Below are 19,026 nucleotides of genomic sequence, written 5' to 3'. Positions count from 1 at the left end.
GTTAGGTGGATTAGCCATGATAAATTGCCCTTGGTGGCTAAAAAGGTGAGATGGGGTTATTGGGTTACAGCGATAGGGTGGAAGTGAGGGCTTAAGTGGGTCGGTGCGGACTCGATGGGCCGAATGGCCTCCTTCTGCACTCTGTTCTGTGTACAGTTCGGAATTTCTTATGATTAATTAATGGTGTGCACCCTGGGCAGTCCCTACAAATCTGGCGATATGCCCCCTGGAGCCTTTATTTGATCTTTCTGCTATCCTTCATCATTGGCATACTGGGCCTGTAATTATCCCAAGATGTCTGTATTTGTTATCATACTACTGGAGTGTCAGTCTGTGTATCTCTCCCTCTTCTCCCACCTCTTTCTTCCCATTACTGGTCGTCCTTCCCCCACCTGACACACTTGTCCCTTTCCATCTTCCTCCCTACGATAGTATTTCTTTAACATTTTCATATGGCACAAGGCCGAGTCCGTTCTTTTTTTTTAATTTAATTTTTATTGGAATTTTTTACAGAAATATAAAACATAACGACAACAATGAAATGCAACAAAATAACCCATAATAACTGTAACACCCCCAGACCGTATCGACGCATGTATCACATCCCCCCCCCTCCCCCCCCCCCCCCCCCCCCCCCAACCCCAATGAAACAACAAAAGAACTTAAAAAATAAATTTAAATTAAAATAAACAAACATAGTCATCGTCCGCCCCCCCCCCCCCCCCCCCCCCCCCAGGTTGCTGCTGCTACTGTCCCAGTACCCTATCGTTGAGCCAGTAAGTTGAGAAAAGGTTGCCACCGCCTAAAGAACTCTTGTACCGACCCTCTCAGGGCGAATTTGACCTTCTCTAGCTTAATGAAACCCGCCATGTCATCGATCCAGGTCTCCACGCTTGGGGGCCTCGCATCCTTCCATTGCAGCAAGATCCTTCGCCGGGCTACTAGGGACACAAAGGCCAGCACACCGGCCTCTTTCGCCTCCTGCAGTCCCGGCTCCACCCCAACCCCAAAAATCGCGAGTCCCCATCCTGGCTTAACCCTGGATCCCACCACCCTCGACACCGTTCTCGCCACCCCCTTCCAGAACTCCTCCAGTGCCGGGCATGCCCAGAACATATGGGCATGGTTCGCTGGACTCCCCGAGCACCTGACACACCTGTCTTCACCCCCAAAGAACCTACTCATCCTCGCCCCAGTCATGTGGGCCCGGTGCAGCACCTTGAATTGGATGAGGCTAAGCCGCGCACACGAGGAGGAAGAATTAACCCTCTCCAGGGCATCAGCCCATGTCCCGTCTTCGATCTGTTCCCCCAGTTCCCCCTCCCACTTGGCTTTCAGCTCCTCTACTAACGCCTCCTCTGCCTCCTGCATAACCTTGTAGATATCAGATATCTTCCCCTCTCCGACCCAGACCCCCAAAAGCACCCTGATGCCCGCTCTGTGCCAACCCCGAAACCCCCCCATCAATGTTCCCCGGGACGAACCTATGGTTCCCCCATAACGGAGCCTCCATCGAGCCACCCACTTCTCCCCTATGTCGCCTCCACTGCCCCCAAATCTTGAGGGTAGCCGCCACCACCAGACTCGTGGTATACCTCGTAGGAGGGAGCGGCCACGGCGCCGTTACCAGGGCCCCCAGGCTTGTATCTCCACAGGACGCCCTCTCCATCCGTTTCCATGCTGCCCCCCTCCCCCTCCATTACCCACTTGCGCACCATCGACACATTGGCCGCCCAATAATACCCCGAGAGATTGGGTAACGCCAGCCCCCCCCCCCCCCCCCCCCCCCCCCCATCTCTACCCCGCTCCAAGAAGACCCTCTTCACCCTCGGGGTCCTATGCGCCCGAACAAAGCTCATGATGCTGCTAGTCACCCTTCTAAAAAAGGCCCTAGGGATAAAGATGGGCAAACACTGAAAAAAGAACAAGAACCTCGCGAGAACTGTCATTTTGACGGACTGCACTCTACCCGCCAATGATAGCGGCACCATGTCCCACCTTTTAAATTCCTCCTCCATCTGCTCCACCAGCCTGGTAAAATTAAGCTTATGGAGAGTCCCCCAACTCCTGGCCACCTGCACCCCCAGGTATCTGAAACTCTTCACTGCCCTCTTAAATGGGAGTCTCCCAATTCCCTCCTGATCTCCCGGGTGCACTACAAATACCTCACTCTTGCCTAAATTTAACTTGTAGCCCGAGAAGCCCGCAAATTCCGCTAACAGCTCCATCACCCCCGGCATTCCCCCTTCTGGATCCGCCACATACAACATCAGGTCGTCCGCATACAGCGATACACGATGTTCCTCCCCACCCCGCACCAGACCCCTCCATCTCCCTGACTCCCTCAACACCATAGCCAAAGGTTCAATCGCCAGTGCAAAGAGCAAGGGGGACAGGGGGCACCCCTGCCTGGTCCCACGGTAGAGCCTGAAGTACTCCGATCTCCTTCCATTGGTAACTACACATGCCATTGGAGCCGCGTAGAGCAGCCTCACCCATTTGATGAATCCCTCCCCGAATCCGAACCGCTCCAGCACCTCCCACAGGTACCCCCACTCAACTCCTATCAAATGCTTTCTCCGCATCCAGCGCCACCACTATCTCCGCCTCCCCCTCCACTGCCGGCATCATAATAACATTTAGCAGTCTCCACACATTCGTGTTGAGCTGCCGTCCCTTGACAAATCCTGTCTGATCCTCGTGTATCACCCCTGGCACACAGTCCTCTATCCTGGTGGCCAGGATCTTCGCCAGCAACTTAGCATCAACATTGAGGAGTGAGATAGGCCTGTATGCTCCACACTGCAAGGGGTCCTTATCCCGCTTCAGGATCAGAGAGATCAGTGCCCACGACATCGTCGGGGGCAAAGCCCCCCCCCCCCCCCCTCCCATGCCTCATTGAAGGCTCGCAACAACAGGGGGCCCACCAAATCCGCATACTTTATATAAAATTCCACCGGGAACCCGTCTGGCCCCGGCGCCTTACCTGACTGCATTTGTCCAATCCCCCTGACTAGCTCCTCCAACTCTAGCGGCGCCCCCAGCCCCTCTACCAGCTCCTCTTGAACACTTGGGAACCATAGCCTGTTCATGAAGCTCTCCATCCCCCCTCCCCGTCGGAGGTTCTGACCAGTACAGTTCCTCGTAGAAGTCCCTAAAGACCCCATTTACTTCTGTCCCCTTCTGCACTACATTCCCACCCCTATCCGTCACTCCACCAATTTCCCTAGCTGCATCTCGCCTGCGGAGCTGATGCGCCAACATCCTGCTCTCCTTCTCCCCATACTCATATACCACGCCCTGCAACCTCCTCCACTGTGTCTCCGCCTTTCTGGTGGTCAACAAGTCAAATTTGGTCTGCAAACTACGCCGTTCCCCCAGCAACCCCTCCTCCAGTGCCTCCGCGTATCTCCTGTCCACATCCAGGAGCTCCCCCACCAGTCTCTCCCTCTCCTTCCTCTCCCTCCTTGCCCGATGGGCCCGGATGGAGATCAGCTCCCCCCGGATCACTGCTTTCAGAGCCTCCCAGACCACCCCACCCGGACCTCCCCGTGTCGTTGGAATCAAGCTACCCCTCAATACTTCCCCGGACCCTCCTACACACCTCCTCATCAGCCAGCATCCCCACATCCAGGCGCCAGAGCGCGCGCTGGTCCCACGCCTCTCCCATCTCCAGATCAACCCAGTGCGGAGCATGGTCTGAAATCGCTATGGCCGAATACTCTGCATCCTGCACCTTCGGGATCAATCCCCTGCTCAGGATGAAAAAATCTATTCGGGAATAGACCCTATGGACATGGGAGAAAAAGGAATACTCCCGTGCTCTCGGCCTCCCAAACCTCCAGGGATCCACCCCTCCCATCTGGTCCATAAACCCCCTCAGCACTTTGGCCGCCGCCGGTCTCCTACCCGTCCTTGAACTGGACCGGTCCAGAGGGGGATCCAGCACTGTGTTAAAGTCTCCCCCCATGATCAGGCCCCCTGCCTCCAGGTCCAGAATGCGGCCCAACAAGCGCCTCATGAAGCCGGCATCATCCCAATTCGGGGCATATACATTAACCAGCACCACCTTCTCTCCCTGCAGCCTACCCTTCACCATAATATATCTGCCCTCCTTGTCTGACACCACCTCAGCCGCCTCGAACGCCACCCTCTTCCCCACCAGAATCGCCACCCCCCCCGGTTCTTCGTGTCCAATCCTGAGTGAAAAACCTGCCCCACCCACCCCTTCCTCAGACGAACCTGGTGCGCCACCTTCAAGTGGGTCTCCTGGAGCATAGCCACGTCCGCCTTCAGCCCCTTCAGATGAGAAAATACCCTAGTTCTCTTAACCGGCCCATTCAGCCCCCTCACGTTCCAGGTAATCAGCCGGATCAGAGGGCAACCTGCCCTTCTCCCACGCCGGCTAGCCATAGCTTATCGACTACTCGCCCCAGGCCAGCTCGCCCCGCCTGACCACCTCCCCATGGTGATAACGCCTCTCCTCTACCCCCCCCGGCCCACACCAGCTCCTTCCTGGCCATTCCAGCAGCAACCCGGTATCCCACCCCCCAGGCTAGGACCCCTCCATGGTACTTCCGTGAGTCAGCTGACTCCTGCTGACCCGGCAGCTCCTGCCAAAACCCATCTCCTCCCGGCATGGGGCCATCCCCCTCTTGCCACACCTCCTTGGCACCGCTTCAGCGCGGGAAAGAAAACCAGTAGAGGCCACGCCCCCACCTCCAGCTCCGCCCCCCCGCCCCGCAGCGCGGACAACCAGAGGAAAGCCCGCGCTTTCACACTGCCACACCCCACCCTTCTGACGCAGCTCCTCAAAATCCAGTTTCACCCCAACCCCCAGCCCCGTACAGAAGAGAACATATAAAATACAAACCCCCAACATTCCCCACATACCCCACACCCATACCCAACAGACAAACCCACCCGGAAACAGAGCAAAAAGAAAACCAGCATTAAAAAAAACGTGTCAAAATTGAAGAACAGCAACAGCGAAAACAGCAACGGCCATAGTGTGTCCCCAGACCCTAGTTCGAGTCCAGCTTCTCCACCTGTACAAAGGCCCACGCCTCCTCTGGGGAGTCGAAGTAGTGGTGCCGGTCCTTATATGTCACCCACAGACGCGCAGGCTGCAGCATCAACCGATCTTTCTATCGTCTGGAGTACTGATTAAGAAAGTTCCCTCTCCGAACCACCTTATATGGCTCACTGAATTTCATCTTAGAAGGTTCACCCTGCAATGGCAACAATACTAATACCTCATCCCGAACCTTCCATGTTGGGGGTCCTAGCTTGTTCATCCACCCACTCTGGCTCCCGAAAACTTTAAATGCTCTCAGGCTACCTGGCAGGCTCCTGCGAATCTTCCCAGAAATGTTGACACTTAGTCCAATGTTGAGGAATTGTCCTCTGCTTTTCGAAACTTTTCCTTTACCAATTGATGGCCATAAAACAACTCAAATGGACTAAACACTGTAGATTCGTTCAGAAAATCTCTGGTGCAAATAGTAAAACAAAATCCAGCCCTTTTGATCCAATCGCTTGGATATTCATGGCAATAATAGGCCCTAATAATAGGTCTTGAAAATGAAAAATGAAAATCGCTTATTGTCACGAGTAGGCTTCAATGAAGTTACTGTGAAAAGCCCCTAGTCGCCACATTCCGGCGCCTGTCCGGGGAGGCTGGTACGGGAATCGAACCGTGCTGCTGGCCTGCTTGGTCTGCTTTATAAGCCAGCGATTTAGCCTTGTGAGCTAAACCAGCCCCTAAACCCCCCTGAGAGTCTAATGATTACCCTCCAAAGCTCCCCGAGTTTGTGGGTGATAGGCGGTCGTTTTTAAATGTTTGATACCCAAACCACACATTATGTCCTGGCCTGGAACATTTTCGACGTGAAGTTAGAACCCTGGTCCATATCGGTCGACCGTAGCGCGTGAAAAACTGGGTCAATGTTTACCTTAGCTTCAGGAAATCGAATATTAATTTCCATGGCCATAAGAATGTACTGATGCTTTGCCTTCATTTTAGGCACCGGTCCTACGCAATTTCTAATACCCGACTAAACGGCTCTTCAACACTGGTCTGGGTTCAATCACATGCTGTGTTTTACCTTTTACCTGGCAGGTATGACAGGTTCTGCAGAATTGCACTACACTCTTGTGCAGTACTGGCCAGGAAAATGTCTGTTGACTAAAACCTGATTTTTCCGAATTCCCAGATGTACTGCCATGGGTATCTTGCAGTACTACCCTACGATACTTCGGTGGTACCATTATCTGATGAACAACTGTCCATTCTTTGTCTGCAGGCCTATGACGATTTCTCCACTTCCTCATCAGAACTCTGTTCTTAATGTAGCACTCGAACCACCCCAGCCTCAACTTCTCGGAGAGCTGACTGTGTCTATGTCTGGATCTGCTTTATGGGGCTGTATTAAGGAATCCTACAAACGCTTGATCGGCATTATCCTCATTCTCCAAGATAGCTTCAGCTACTCTACCATCTGATTGTGGTGTGACTTTAATCTCTGGTGATGAACCTTGCTTGGCCATCGCCCTGGTCACCACACAAACCTGGGATATCTCATCAACCTCATTCTTCACACCTCCCACAACAGTGTTTACCTCTAGTTTCTTAAGTCCAGTTAAAGTTGCAGTCTGCCCTGTAGTATTCTTCACGTGTTCCCTTTTTGGAATATTTCTTATGAACTCCCACCAGTCCCATGGGCTTTCCTTGCAACTTCCAACATGCTGAACGAACATGTCCCCCCTTGTTACAGTGGTAACAGCTAGACTTCCGAGCTCACCTCCATCCTCAGTACCGTCTTTCCCTGATCTGAGGAGGAGATCTTGAAGCATTCCTAGCTACCCATTCTTTTCCTTTGACAACTGCCTTCCTACCCTTTTCAAAATTATGTGGGTGATGGAACAAAGGTTTAAATTTATGGATTAGTTCATAATCGTCAGCCATAATTGCTGCTTTCTAGCAGTCTTCACCCTCTATTATAGAAGGTAGGGAACTTTTAAATTCCTCAAAGCGAAGGACCTCTCTCAGAGCCTCATGGGTAGTTGCAACTCACAATGCTCGTACCCATCTATCAAAATTGTTCTGCTTTACCCTTTCAAATTCGGCACACATCTGTCCCAACCTTAAATTTTGAAACTCTTGCTTGTATGCTTGGGGGAACCAATTCGTATGGACCCAGAATTGCCATTTGTACCATGCCATAATTCTTTGACACCCGCTCTGACAGGGAAGCATAAACTTCATATGCCTACCCCGTCAATTTACTCTGCATGAGTAATGTCAGCATTTCCCTGGCCACTCTATTTGCGTTGCTATTTTGTCACAAGCTCTAAAAAAATACTTCTACCTACTTCTCTTTGAATTTTGGGAGGGCCTCAATCAATTCAAACGTATCGCCACTAAGATTAAGCTCTCTAATTTCCAATGCCTTTATCTGGAACCCTCTCTCTTCTGTGTTTTCCTCTGTCTCTAATTCTAACCTCATTTCTATCTCCATTTCTTTTCCATTTTGCTTCGTCTCCATTTCCTTTCACTTCTTCTCCATTTATTTTCACTTCATTTCCATTCCAATTTTAAAAAAAATTTTTCAAACTCTCCTTTATGCTCGAACTGCAACCGATTTCTGTCCCGCTCAATTTCCCCACCAGCAAATGTCCTTGATGTACTTTGTGGGCTCTCCTGTGCTTCTAGCATCTCTTTCAGATTTAATTGCTGATCAATCTCAACAGTTATCTCCACTGTCGCACGGTGGCATGTTAATTAGCACTGCTGCCTCACAGCTCCAGGGTTCATTTCCGACCTCTGGTGACTGGAGTCTGCATGTTATCCCTGTGTCTGCGTGGGGTTACCCCGGGTGCTCCAGTTTCCTCTCACCATCCAAAGATGTGCACGTTGGGTGGATTGATCATGTTAAATTGCTCCTTCATGCCCCAAAAGGTTAGGTTGGGTTACAGGAATAGGGTGGAGGTGTGGGCTTAAGTAGGGTGCTCTTTCCAAATGTTGGTGCAAAATGGGCCAAATGGCCTTCTGCACTGTAAATTGTATAATTCTATGATTCACCTTCCTAGCTCTAGCTGGTACCTCTATTTCTAATTCCCCAGCCAATTCGATTAGCTTGTCTTTTCAAAGCTGTTTTAAATAAACCAGAGATGAGTCATCCATCTGAAGAAAGGATTTAGCTTCAGAGCCATCCTGTCATATTGCTGCAAACCTGATTTCTTATTTTAAACATTATACTCTAACCCAACTTCGGCATCTACTGTTCCAAAAAATCCCAGACCCAAGCCACCAAATTATGTTATGACACCATGTTCTAGTGCACGCTCCATTCCAGCCCCACTTGACCTGGAGTCACAACGCAAGTGAATTAACCAATAATTCTTCGAAAATACCTGAATGTCGGCCCTTGGTTGCCCAATAATTACAGACACCAGATTTGTAAATGTAAATACCATTTTTTATTAATAATAAGAACTGGGATGAAGCATGCAGCAAGTGAAACTGATTCACTATTATCTAATTTCCTGCTTTAACCTTACCCCACTGTCCATATGCACATAGACACAAGACAGGCAAACGCAGAGGGGAAGGAAAGGGTTTGAGAACCATAAGTAAAAGAGAAAAGGAGTCTTTGTTTAAGATCGTTGTTTCCAGCACCTTAGTCTATTTCAGTCTGACATTTTACTGCAGCTGCATTCAGGCCTCTTAGCTTCATAAATACAGCCCTCTCAGCCTTTCTGGAAAGAAAAAGGGGGTCCTGGGCTTTGTTTGCAGCCATTAAATCTTTTTCCTGTAGATTCATTCATTCATGTTCTCTGCAGTTCTGGAAATACAGCGCTCTCAGCATTTCTGGAGAGAGAGCATCCTTGTCCCTGTGCTTCCAGGAGTCAAACTGAGCTACTTGGGACTCTGAAAATTATTCTACTAGGACAGGATCCAATCATCACCTGCTGCCAGGCTGAGTATGGCCTTTTGGGCCAATTTATTGGCTTCCAGCCAATCAATCAAACCGAGTCCCCCTCCATCTTTCTGGTAATGAATAGCCTGAAGCTTCTGTTCAAACTTGCAGAGGTTAGCAGAGTGTTCTCTCCTGTAACTTCTGAATTCCTCATTCTCAATGCTGCTTGACTTGTAGATACATGTCCATTAATCACCCATGGATCAAAAATAATAACTGTAAAATAAAAGAAAGGGGAAATAAGGAAATAAATAGGAAGGACCCTTTGCGTTCCCATGTATTTCCTGCCCTTGTCCTTCGCGATGATGGTGGTCGTGGGTTTCGAAGGTGCTGTCAGAGGATCCTTGGTGAGTTCCTCGGCACAACATTGAGGGCCGAAGGGCCTGTTCTGTGCTGTACTGTTCTATGTTCTATGTTCCTGCAGTGCATCTGGTAGATGAGCATGCTGCCATCACTGCTGGAGGGTGTGAATTGTTGTTGAAGGGGTGCCAATCAAACTGGCAACTTTGTCCTGGATGATTTTAAGTTTCTTGAGTGCAGTTGGAGCTGCACTCATCCAGTCAAGTGGAGAGTATTCCATTACACTCCTGACTTGTGCCTTGTAAATTGAGGACTGGCTTTGGAGAGTCAGGAAGCGAATTACTCACCACATGATTTTAAGCCCAAACTTGTCCTTGCAACCACGGCATTTAAATGGCTGGCCCAGCCCAGTTTCTGGTCAATGGTAACGTGCATAGTGGGGGATTCAGCAATGGTAATATCTTTGAATGTCAAGGGTCGATGGTTAGATTCTCTCATGTTGGATATGGTCAATGCCTGGCACATGTGTGGCGTGAATGTTACTTGCCACTTGTCGACCCAAACCTGGATATTGTCCAGTCTTGCTGCATTTGGATGTGGACTGCTTCAGCATTTTTGGGCTCCTTGATGGCACACCCAATGCTGCCTTGATGGCAAAGGCAGTCACTCTCACCTCACCTCTGGAGTTCATCTAATTTGCCCTTATTTGAACCAGAGTCAGGAGCTGAGTGCCCCTGGCAGAACCGAAACTGAGAATGTGCTGCTTAAGCACCCTTTCTATCACCATACTGATGATTGAGAGTAGACTGATGGGGCAGTAATTGGCTGCATTGAATTTGTGTTGCATTTTGTGTCCAGGACATATCTAGGAACTGTTTCACATTGCTAAGTTGATATCGGTGCTGTCGTCGTGCTGGAACAGTGTGGCTAGGGACACTGCAAATTCTGAAGCAGAAGACTTGAGGACTTTTGCCGGGATATTGTCAGGGCCCATAGTCTTTGCAGCATCCAGTTCATAAGAACATAAGCACTAGGAGCAGAAGTAGACCGTCTGGCCTTTCGCCCCTGCTCCACCATTCTATAAGATCATGGCTGATCTTTTCGTGGTCTCAGAACCACTTACCCACATTCTCACCATATCCTGTAATTCCTTTATTTTTCAAAAAAACATCTACCCTATCTTTAAATATATTCAATGAAGTAGCGTCTACTACTCCTTTCGGTAGGGAATTCCATACTTTAACCACCCTCTGAGTGAAGAAGTTCCTCCTTGATTCAGTCCTAAATCTGCTCTCCCTAATCTTGAGGCTATGCCCTCTTGTCCTACTTTCACCTACCAGTGGAAACATCCTTTCTACTTCTATCTTATCCATTCCCTTCAAAATTTTATATGTTTCTATTAGATCCTCCCTCAACCTTCTGAATTCCAGTGAGTATAATCCCAATCTACTCAGCCTCTCCTCATACGATAACCCCCTCAACTCCGGAATCAGCCTAGTGAACCTCCTCTGCACACAGTACTCCAGGTGTGGCCTCACCAGCACCTTGTACAACTGCAACATTACCTCTCTACTTTTAAACTCAATCCCCTTCGCAATGAAGGACAAAATTCCATTTGCCTTCCGAATTACTTGTTGCACCTGCAGACCAACCTTCTGTGACTCATGCACAAGTACACCCAGGTCCCTCTGCATAGCAGCATGCTGCAGCTTTTTACCATTTAAGTAATAATCCGTTCTATTGTTACTCCTACAAAATGCATGACTTCACACTTATTGACATTATACTCCATCTACCAGACCTTTGCCCACTCACTCAGTGTCAATGTTCCTCTGTAAGGTTTTACAGTCCTCAGTACACTTTGCTCTGCCACACACCTTCGTGTCATCTGCAAACTTGGATACCTCACACATGGTTCCCAATTCCAAATCGTCTATATAAATTGTAAATAATTGTGGTCCCAACACCGATCCCTGAGGCACACCACTCGTCACTGATTGCCAGCCAGAATAGCACTCATTTATTCCCACTCTTTCAGCTGTTCCTTGATTCATGTGGAATGAATCAAATTGGCTGATGACTGGCATTTGCGATTCTGGCAACCTCCACAGAATGCCAAGATGGATTATCCATTTGGCACATCTGGCTGAAGATTGTTGTGAATGCTTCAGACTTATTTTTTTGTACTGATGATTTGGGCTGGGTTCCTCTATCATTGAGGATGGAGCTACTTATGGAGTCTCCTGTAGTGCATTGCTTAATTGTCCACCACCATTCATGATTGACGTGGCAGGACCTCAGGACTTGTGTCTGATCCAATGGTTGTGGAATTGCTTAGCTCTGTCTATTACTTGCTGCTTATGCTGTTTAGCGTTCAGGTAGCCCTGTGTTGTAGCTCCAGTGGGTTGAGACCTCATTTTTAGGTATGCCTGATGCTTCTCCTGGCATACCCTCCACACTCTTCATTAAACCAGGGTTGATCCCTGGCTTGGTGGTAATAAAAATAAAACCTGTTTCAACAATTTCTTGAATTTATATGTTTGGTTGAATTATGTACGCTTCAGGCTACATCGTCATTTCACTCCCTCTTCAAAAACTTGGCAATTAAACTGACTTATTTTTTACAGTCGCTCACAATCAGCTAAGGAAGTTCATTTGGAAATGGTTATAAACACATCTTTTTTCTTTGCCAATTTGATCATCTTGGCAGTGTTGTTTGTGTTTCTGCCCCCTCCAAAGGATGCGAGCAGTCCTCCAATACTTTCCCCAAGAGATTGTTCATTATGCTCTATCCCAGGCACTGACTTGCACAGTGGTTAGCACTATTGCTTCACAGCGCCAGGTTTCCAAGTTTGATTCCCGGCTTGGGAAGGAGGAATGAGGAGTCTGTACTTTCTCCCCGTGTCTGTGTTGGTTTCCTCCCATATGTCCCGAAAGACATGCTTGTTTGATGAATTGGACGTTCTGAATTCTCCCTCAGTGTACCTGAACAGGCGCCGAGGGGATTTTCACAGTAACTTCATTGCAATGTTAATGTAAGCCTATTTGTGACAATAATAAAGATAATTATTTTGGTGTCACGGCTGAACATACTTGCTATTCATAAGCATCAAATTTACTTAATATAGATCCTTGGGTAATGATGAAAAAATGAGATCATGTTATTTCCCTACCCTCTTTTACCCCCTCTTCACAATTTCTTATTCGCCTATAATTTTTATGAGCTTTACATTGTTGTAAAGCAGAACCAAGAATTACTTGTATTCCAGGAAATGTTGTTGCTTTCACAAGTTACACAAGTTTTAAAGCCAATCTTGGACAGAAACATTATAGTCCTTCATTCAGCATCAAGTATGGGAATCCCTCAGTTGTGTCCTCTTTAAAATATTCCGCACCTGAGGTAACAGCGCTGCATGCTAGATGTGGCTTTCTCACTACTGCCCTTATTGAGTCATGGTGGCTTATTCACAGATTTTTAAAAATTTTTTTAAATGTATCAATTATTTTTTTCCAATTAAGGGACAATTTAGTGAGTCCCCAATCCATCTAACCTGTACATCTTCAGGTTGTGGGGGTGAAACACCCGTAGACATGGGGAGAATGTGTAAACTCCACACACAGTGACCTGGGGCCGAGATCGCACCCGGATCCTCAACGCCGTAGGCAACAGGGCTAACCACTGCGCCACCATACCGCCCGTTATTCACAGATTTAAGGATTGAATATTGCTCTTCCTGCTCTGTGTGGTTCAGTACCACACCTTCATTGAGTCATCAAATCTTTTTTGAGGACTTTTATGTTTATTCTTTACTTTGAAGAGTTGGTCACGGTCAGCTGTTGTGAGTGATGGTCGAGTGGGGGGTTATTTCTTGAGTCTATTGTGTATCGGTTGAAGTGTGAGGGGGATTATTTTGTTATCTTGCCTATTTTGTGTTCTCTGATTTATGTATAAAACGTTAAAAACCTAATAAAAATATTTTCAAACCCTTTTTTGAGCTATATTTTCATTCCTGACATAGCAAATTGCCACTTGTATGCTGAATTAAAGTTACCCATCTGGTTGCTTCATGGCTACCCTAAAGTATATCTTTACAGTTTTTTATGCCATTATGTAATTTTAGTCAGTAAATGCTGGAGGTGAAGCTTCAATGCTAAACTTGTATTTAATACATGTTTGCTAGATTTGCAGACTTTACTTTGCCTCTTCAACTTGATATTTTTACCTTGTTTTTAGAGATGCAGCAAAATAATTCCCTGCACAGCATGTAGGACTCCATGTAGAAGCTTTGACATGACTCAGCGTGTAGAAGCTGGTGGAAATATTGAAGCATACTGTTCAGTTGCTTGCATGTCCGTTCACAAAACAAGATGCCCAAAGCCAACAGGTAAAGCCACAACTTTGTGTCAGTTTTGTTTTACATATTCATGCTGGACAAGTTGTTAGTTTATTTCTGTAGTATCTATCAGTCAAATTTAATAAAATATTTATTTTATTAATGTACTCTTATTATTTCACAATAGGTGTGTACAATATTAGGATTTATTTACTAAGCTTAGCATTTAAAATGCAAATTCTGATGTAAAATTATTTTGTATGGGTAATGTGGAGGAAATAAGATATAGTTTGATTAATTGGAGCATTGTACTCATCTGAACTGCTTCTGAATACTAAATAACTAGAAAGAGGTCTTGCACTTATGGGTGTTCTTTATTCTTGCCCTGTTTTTAACTATAGTTACTACTAGAAGTGATTTACAATGGGATATGTAGTGTGCAAAATTTATTTGCAATAACCAAGATAATTATATTTCTAATGTCATATCACAGAAATATTACAGTGCAGAAGGAGGCCATTCAGACCACTGTCTGCAACAGCTCTCCAAATGAGAAATTCACTTAAAGCCATTCTCCCGCCGCCTTGTAACCCTGTACATTCTTTTTGTCAAATTCAAGTTTCAATGCTTCAATTGAAACTGCCTCCACCAGACTGAGGTAGTACTTTCCAAGCCTTAGCCACTTAATGCATTGAAAAAAAGCTATTCCTCGTCTTGCTTTTGCTTCTTTTGCCAGTTATTATAAACCTGCACCCTCTCACTTGCAATCCTTTCACAATTGAGTGATTTTGAATACCTCCATCAAATTTCCTCTCTACTTTCTTTTCTCCAAGGAAATTCATCTAATCTTCTCCAGTCTTCATAATATAGTTCCTCATATTGGGAATTATTCTCATGAATCTTTCCTGCGCTCTCTCTCCAATGCTGTCACATCCTACCGAAATTCAGCATCCAGAACTGGATACAGTACTACAGCTGAAGCCAAACTGGTATCCTGTACAAGTTCAATATAACCTTGTTATTGTACCCCATGCCGCTATTGATAAAAACCTAGGATATTGTATGTTTTATTAATAGTCTTCTCTATTCATGTTCTATTAATGGTATTCTGGTGCTGATGTTGTGGTGTTGGTGGTATGGTGCTGTCCTTCAATCTTCAATAACCTTATGCACATATACACCCAGGTCCCTCAGCTCCTGTACCCTCTTTCGAATTATGACCTTTATTTTAAATCTTGTCTCTCCATGTTCTTTCTACCAAAATGAATCGCTTCACGTTTCTCCAGATTGAATTTCATCAGCCATCTGTCCATACATTCCACCAACTTGTTTCTGTCCTTTTTGAAGTTCTACACTTGTGATGAATGTAGGAATTTCAGGTGCATTGTATGTATTTTGTGAAGTAAGGGTCAAAAATCTGGTTTAGTGTCTGTGCCTGCTGTAGTCACGTTTTTAAAAGAAATCCTAGTTTGAAAGGTTTGGAACCTGGGGTGCAATTAAAGCATCATTAAAAGTTTGGGGCGAATGGAATTTTATTTTGATTAAGGGAATTCCCTGTGGTGTTAATTAGATTTCAGCTGGATACGGTGATGATGTCATTGTTGGGTGGAGTGGGGTATGGCATTTTGAGAAAGCAGTTCAGTCCTGATCTGAATTGAGCTGTATTAAGAAGTCAGTTTTGCTCTCGCTGCAGTTCAGTTAAAAGCGATTAACAATCTTTAAAGCAGACTTGTCTGAGAATAAGGGGGAGCTGAACCAAGCTGAAAAAGAACTTCTGAAGAAATACAGCCAAAGATTCTGAATGGGTCTGACAGGAGTAAGATTGTTTCTTTAAAACAGTGTCAAGAGATCTCTTTCTCAAAGAACATCTCTGTAAAGAAAATATTCCTACGTGCCATTGGTAGTATTAAGACACCTTGGGCCAGTGCGCATTCAATTCCAGCCCCGCTCCACCCGGAGATGCAATACAATTAAATTAACCAATAATTCTTAGAAAAAAATGCACAATTTATTTGTCCCTTGGCAGCCCAATAATTACAGTCACTACGTTTGTGAATGTAAATTCAATTACTTTTTATTAATGAAATATGCAGCAAGTACAACTGGTTAACTATTATCTAATTCCTAATTCCCCGACTTGAACTTGCCCCCCCCAACCATAAACACACACACGAGACAGACAAACACAGAGAGGAAGGAGGGGTTTAAAAAAAAAAGGAAAGGAAAAAGAGTCTTTGTTTCAGATGGTAGTTCTTTAGCAACTTACTCCTCTTCAAACTTTACTTTCATATGTAAGTTTTTAACTGTAGATTCATTCATGCCTCGGTGGTTCCAGAGCTGCAGCACTTACAGCCTTTCTGGAGAGAGAGAGTGAGAGTCCTGGTCTGAATCTTAGTTTGCAGCCGGTAATGGTTTTCTTGTAGATTCATTCATTCAGGTTTTCTACAGTTTCAGGAATACAGCACTCACCAACTTTCTGGAGAAAACATGGAGGGAAGAGAGGCAGAGAGACCTTGGCCCTGTCCTTCCAAGAATGGATATGAGCTCCTTGGGTCTCTGAAAGGCATTTCACTCGGGCAGGAACCAATCACCGCCTGTTACTGGGCAGAATATGGTCTTTTGGCCAATTCATTCGCCATCAACCAATCAATCAAACTGAGTCCCACCCCATCTCTCTCTGATGCCGAGTAGTCTGAAGCTGCTGATCAAACTAGCAGTGTGTTCTCTTGTGTAGCCTCTGAATTTCTCATTCTCTCTGCTGCTTGGCTTAAGATACATGTCCATCAATCACCCATGGACCAAAAATGTTAACAGCAAAATAAAAGAAAGGGGAAATAAGAGAGTAAATAGAAAGGACCCTTGCATACCTCCCTCCCTAAAATAATGAAATTGTCAGGGCATGGCCATCCATTATGAGGCATGCAACATATCCAACCAATCCATCCCCATTATGTAAGTTCCCTTCCCAGTCATTGGTAACTCGACACAACATCCGTAATAACTTCACCCGTTCCGGGTATGTGTACAATTCTAACATTGAACTGTTTTAATAATCAACTCCAATGGAAAAATCTTGTGTTCCAGGTTGTAAACTTTCCTATAACTGCAGGTGTATTATGGCCTGTATAAACTAAACTTTATTTACTGTCATATCGGACATGTACTTCAAAATTCTGAAGGACAAGGAGCACTGCCCCGGTCCCCAGGTCACTAGCATCTGTGGCCGCTTTAAATGGTCTGAGAAGTCAGGGGAGGCCAATACTGGTTCGCTCACTAACATGGTCTTCAATCTCTCAAACACTACTTGACGTTGTGTAGACCACAGCGTTTTGGCTTTTTCCCACAACATGCCTAACATGCACTGTATTTAAGTCTCTAACTGAGCCAGTCTCCAGTCATGACGGATGTGACTTTATTATTAGTTAACGGCGTGCCCCCTTCTGTTTCCCTACAACTCTCTCTCTATCTTTCTTTTATTTTCTCCTTCTGTTGATCGGTTTTCATCGGTCGTTTTGAAACTCATCCTGACCTCTTCAAATATTGCCTTGTTTTTGCATCTTTAAACTCAAAGGCAAAGTTCTTCCCTTTGTCAGGTTTCTGACTGTCTAAATTAGGGAGGACTCCTTGAATGGGATTCTTCTGCATTTCTGTCTCTCTGGTAATGCAGCCAGTCTCTTCCGATTGTTTAATTAACTACAAGCAGTATTATAATAATCTATTGTCACAAGTGGGCTTACATTAACACTGCAATGAAGTTACTGTGAAAAGCCCGTAGTCACCACATTCTGGCACATGTTCGGGTACACAGAGGGAGAATTCAGAATATCCAATTCACATAACAGCACATCTTTGGGGATTTGTGGGCGGGAACCAGAGCACCCGGAGGAAACCCACGCAGACACAGGGGGAACATGCAGACTCCACACAGACAGTGACCCAAACTGGGAATTGAACTTGGGATCCTGGAGCTGTGAAGCGACAGTGCTACCCACTATGCTACCATGCTGCACATGGTCAATGCTGAGGAAAATATTTGGTTCATATTTTAATCAACAAACACGCTTCAACCCTCCAGCTTTATATTCTCTCTCTTCTTTCACCATGGTTATATTCAACGGCAAGTAAAGCTATGGGTTCAATCTTCACAGAGTTGGTTGGCTTTATATGCACTATTCTTTGTTTTACAGCTTTTACCTCTTCATCGATGTCTTCTTAATCACAGCCCTTATCTTAATTTAGTAACACACTGAAACAATCTGTGCTTTCCAGATCTCAACTGTTTTTCTTTACTTTCAGAATCCGCGAATGGCACATTATTGACTCATAGAAGTTTCTACTTTTTTTTTAACGGGTGTGGTGGCAGAATCACTGCTTGGTTCTCCATTCACCTTCCTTAATTTTTACAAGGAATTTATTCCTGATTATTTCACTTCCTTTGCTATTTGCTTCCATTACCATAAACGGCCTCTGTGGATCTTGAAAAGACTGTGGGTTGATCAGTTGTTTGCTTGGTGTCACTTTGCAATCCTTGTTGCCGTCATCCAGAATAACTGATGCCATGCTATTGGGTATATTTACCTTCAAAACAGGCATGCTCTGGGAAATATTTGCACCTGAAGTGAATGGCAACGTGTTTACTGCACGAGGCGGTAACAAATCACTTCTAGGAAAGTCCAAGTCACTTTCTTCCAATTTGCTGTTTTCTTTCTTGGCTTTGGAAGAATTACTTGCCATTTGTTCAAGATCAGTTACTAACTGGTCTATTTGGTACCAGTTGTTTATCTTCATAATCAGAACTGAAATCGGATTCAGAACGCTTGTCAGAATCTTCATCGTTGTTATTACTAATAGATTGGGACTACTCTTTCTTAGGGTCACCTTCGATCTTGAAATTCTCAGAAGCTGGTTCTCTACTAGATTTTATCTTTGACCCATTACTGTGACGAATCCCTCTCGCAGAAATATGTTGATCCATATTAACAGAATTAGATTCGCTACCAGTGTCATTGATATGTGATCAATGTTTTCCTAATTTTCACATGCTCAAATGTTATCTCGTGTGCTATCTGCAGTGTTTCCTTCATACTCTCTGTATCATGGGTGAAGCTAGACCTTCATTCCTGCCAAATCAGTCCCCAAAAGTAAGTTTACACTGTCCTGACGACAACTACTGGACTTGGTGCTAAATTACACTCCAATTGTACTGATAACAATAATGGCTTATTGTCACAAGTAGGCTTCAATGAAGTTACTGTGAAAAGCCCCTAGTTGACACATTCCGGCACCTGTTGGGGAGGCCAGTACTGGAATTGAACCCGCGCTGCTGGCCTTGTTCTGCATTTCAAGACAGCTGTTTAGCCCACTGTCCAATTGAATTCGGATGTAATCTCCACCTATCCCATCCATTTAAT

At 45.7% G+C, this 19,026-nt stretch overlaps 1 protein-coding gene across 1 annotated transcript in view; it reads left to right on the top strand.

The window, feature by feature from the left end:
• zmym2 (zinc finger, MYM-type 2) overlaps positions 1-19,026 on the top strand; it is a 180,209-nt gene that overhangs the window by 64,904 nt on the left and 96,279 nt on the right. Inside the window, 1 exon segment of the mRNA XM_038817980.1 lies at positions 13,516-13,666. Within this exon segment, the coding sequence (XP_038673908.1) occupies positions 13,516-13,666 (151 nt within the window).

This window comes from Scyliorhinus canicula, chromosome 14, assembly GCF_902713615.1.
Source record: "Scyliorhinus canicula chromosome 14, sScyCan1.1, whole genome shotgun sequence".
Taxonomy (NCBI): Eukaryota; Metazoa; Chordata; class Chondrichthyes; order Carcharhiniformes; family Scyliorhinidae; genus Scyliorhinus; species Scyliorhinus canicula.
This window is presented reverse-complemented; position numbering and strand designations above follow the sequence as displayed.